This window comes from Salmo trutta, unplaced genomic scaffold (genome assembly GCF_901001165.1).
Source record: "Salmo trutta unplaced genomic scaffold, fSalTru1.1, whole genome shotgun sequence".
In the NCBI taxonomy this organism is placed as follows: Eukaryota; Metazoa; Chordata; class Actinopteri; order Salmoniformes; family Salmonidae; genus Salmo; species Salmo trutta.
This window is the reverse complement of record NW_021822992.1, coordinates 2,700,905-2,704,689: the sequence shown is the minus strand read 5'-3', so window position 1 is coordinate 2,704,689 and position 3,785 is coordinate 2,700,905. Positions and strand designations below refer to the sequence as shown.

General features: G+C 39.7%; 1 protein-coding gene across 1 annotated transcript; it reads right to left on the bottom strand.

Moving 5' to 3' along the window:
* Positions 1-794: 794 nt before the first annotated feature.
* Positions 795-3,581, bottom strand: LOC115187937 (zinc finger CW-type PWWP domain protein 2). Its single transcript, XM_029747018.1, has 6 exons — positions 3,422-3,581; positions 2,750-3,100; positions 2,317-2,479; positions 1,910-2,036; positions 1,525-1,607; positions 795-1,313 (listed from the first exon to the last, which is right to left on the bottom strand). The coding sequence occupies exons 2-6, from the start codon at positions 3,061-3,063 to the stop codon at positions 1,185-1,187; spliced, it is 816 nt and encodes a 271-aa protein (XP_029602878.1). The 5' UTR covers positions 3,064-3,100; positions 3,422-3,581; the 3' UTR covers positions 795-1,184.
* Positions 3,582-3,785: the final 204 nt, after the last annotated feature.

The following is a 3,785-nucleotide window of genomic DNA, read 5'->3' as shown; positions in this document are numbered from 1 at the left end:
TGCTATGTACAGTACACTATCCTGCTCCATACTGCTATATACAGTACATTAACCTGCACTATACTGCTATATACAGTACATTATCCTGCACTATACTGTTATATACAGTACATTATCCTGCACTATACTGTTATATACAGTACATTATCCTGCACTATGCTGTTATATACAGTACATTATCCTGCACTATACTGTTATAGAGTACATTATCCTGCACCATACTGTTATATACAGTACATTATCCTGCGCCATACTGCTATATACAGTACATTATCCTGCACCATACTGTTATATACAGTACATTATCCTGCGCCATACTGCTATATACAGTACATTATCCTGCACTATACTGTTATATACAGTACATTATCCTGAACATACTGCTATATATAGTACATTACCCTGCACCATACTGCTATATACAGTACATTATCCTGCACTATACTGCTATATACAGTACATTATCCTGCACTATACTGCTATATAAAGTACATTATCCTGCACTATACTGCTATATACAGTACATTATCCTGCACCATACTGCTATATACAGTACATTATCCTGCTCCATACTGCTATATACAGTACATTATCCTGCACTATACTGCTATATACAGTACATTATCCTGCTCCATACTGCTATATACAGTACATTATCCTGCTCCATTCTGATATATACAGTACATTATCCTGCACCATACTGATATATACAGTACATTATCCTGCACCATACTGATATATACAGTACATTATCCTTAGGCAATTAAGAAGTGATTGTTGATGCACCCCCGTGGTTTTCTTGTCTGATACCAATGTTTATTTCTTACATTCTCTGAACTTTAATCAACATGAGGAACACAACATGCAGCCCGTATTGCACCGGAATAACAATATAGCAATAACATAAAATGACACCTTGAGAATAAATGCACACAATGAGATATTAACCAAACGGGTCCAAACAGAGAAGACTGTACTGAGGTTGTAGGCTTCTTTATACTGCCAGTCACCACAATGTATATTTTCTTCAACAAAGACCACAGTATCAAATATTTTAGAACAATATAACATTTCAAATAAATATCATAAATATAAAGCACTTTAAAGAGGAAAGGATTAACATGTCTTTAAGAAAAACTCTCTGGAAATATCTTGTTAAAAAAATATCTTGTTTAAAAAATCTCTTATTTCTTGGTTCCTGCAGTCATCAGGTCTTCCAGACAGGCAGCGCTTTCAAACCTGAAACCTTCTATGATCAGAGTGTCTCCATCCTCCTCGATGCTGTCGTCCCACATCCTAATCATCTGGTCTCGCTGTCACAACATCAATACACACAGAACACGTAGCCAAATACAACACGGCGTCATCATTTATCTCATTCAAAATAGTCAATCATTGATGTATGTACAGTGTCACATTTTTGTTGGGTTGTTGTCTGCAGAAACATTCTAATAGCACTGGATACTGGATACCCAGGAGATTGTTAGTAAAATACAGAAGTTACTAGAAGCCAAATGTGTCTACCTTGCTCTGGTTGTCCTGCTGGTTGGAGCATTGGCTGAGCATCCTCTCAATAGCATGCATTAACCTCTGAGCCTGACTCAACACTGCACTGACACACAGTCACAGGGGTCACATCATGCAACACAGAATCAACACATTATCACCACAGAACTATTTGGACAACAGCATGGCACCATCTCCATATATCTGAATGTATTTTTCTGCCCATTTCAAATATGAAACCTATTTCAAATATGAAACTTACTTCAAATATGAAACATTAGAACCCAATTCTGGGACAATTCTGACAATTAAAGAACAAATGCAACATGTTCAAAAAGACAGTGGTCAGGTGACAGTACCTCAGAGACTATTCATGCAGTTATTCAGATGTAAGTCTACTCACATTCCTGAGGCTGGAAATGGCTGATCTGCAGTCTCTCCTCACATCCCATCTCCCTGACCTTAGCCACCTCCTCCATCGCCACCTCATACGACTTCCCCATAGCACCTCGCAGGTTCCTGCATTTGGGCTATGCCGAAAAACACTTTTATTTTGTTTCTCAGACACAGATTAAGCCTAGTTTTGGAATAAAATAAAAAAAACATTTTTATTAGAGATTCTCCATTGAGAGGTTTTATTCTAGTTTAGGACCAGGCTAAATCTGTGTCTGGAAAAACCAGCTCAAAATGTTTCAAATGTTTTTAATTCCCTCCGAGATAAAGTATGTCTCGTCATATCACTGAATCTTTCATCTCTATTCGCATTCACTAACTAACATTAAGCTGGCACACAAAGAAAATGATACATACTTTAGTGAAGGAGGTGTGGTAGAGTTCTACATGCTTGGTAGCAGCCCAGTATCTGGTGTGAGGTTTCCCCAGGAACTCAACATGGTAGTGCTCCACATAACCCTGGCTGTCCAGCCTCACATACTCCTCCACGTTGGGATCTGGACTTAGAATGGCTGGCCACCTGGAGAGAGCAACAATGATTAGTTAACGCTTTATCCGACACTGGTAAGGATGAATTCAATAGAACTAACTGTAGTGGCTAAGGGACGGTTTTCATGGAACTAGATAAAACCTATTTCTGGACTAAAAAGCCCTTTCAGGCCTAGGGTTAGTGCCTGTTTTTATGGAACTAGATTAAACCTATTTCTGGACTAAAAAGCCCTTTCAGGCCTAGCCTTGATCTGAGTCCTAGAAACCGACACATAAGCACCAACTGCCAACCATCCCGTACCATGGCCAGTTGCATGCTTTCACCAGCACCAGGCTCCCGACAGGAAGCAGGGAGTACACAACCTTCAGGCCGTGTTCCTTCGACTGGGAGCTCTTGGGGAAAGGGCCCTGAGGGATGCTGCAGTGGCTGAAGAGAGGGTCTGGGTTCATATGACAGTGCCAGGACTTGCCATGGTCCGGCTCAGCCACCGCTTCATCACCCTTTGGTACCAGTCTCCACTTCAGGCATCTGGGAGACTTGCACTGGACCCAGGTCTTGTCTGCATAGTAGGATGTTTCATCCTCATTGGCATTCAGGTCTGGAAGAAGACTCATTTTTTTTTTACAGCTGAACTGAGCGATCTTGGCTGACCTAAACAAGCAAACACAAACATATTGGCTAGCTAGCCCATCTGATATTGTCATAGAGAAAATAAATAATTAGCGTCAGCGGTCTATAATGTATTTTCCAAGTCTACTTGCTAGCAAATATTTTTTAATATACTGAGTTACTAGCTAGACAATGAATGAATGGCCTTTGCTAACGATCCACACATTTAGATCGTCATGATTCTAGCTAACGTTAGCTAGCTGGCTAACAACATTCTAGCTTTGGATAAAATCCTTCTTATTAGCGCCTAGCTAACGTCCCTCTTCGTTCAAGTCGTTTCAAAATATATTGATAGTTACTTACTGGCTGGCTAGCTATCCCCGAATAAATGTATTTAACCTTACACAGATTGAATCGCTCATGTGTATCACTACTACTAGCGAATTTAGCAAGCTAGCTCGCTAATTTAGCATTTTGCTAGCTAGCCGGACAGGCAAAAGAATCGAGTGTCGAACTTTGCGGGGGAGAGGTCAGTAGAAACCCGAGACCAGAAATGCTGTTCATGTCATAACGAAATAGTATGAATACACATTATATTGTTTCTATAATCTCTAACCCATAGTTTGGAAGCTTTACAAATATTATAGTATTCATCCGAGTAACATATTTAGCTAAAACCAGATTAATATTTTTTTTTAAGTCGAGGATGACGTCGGGGCTTTTATTT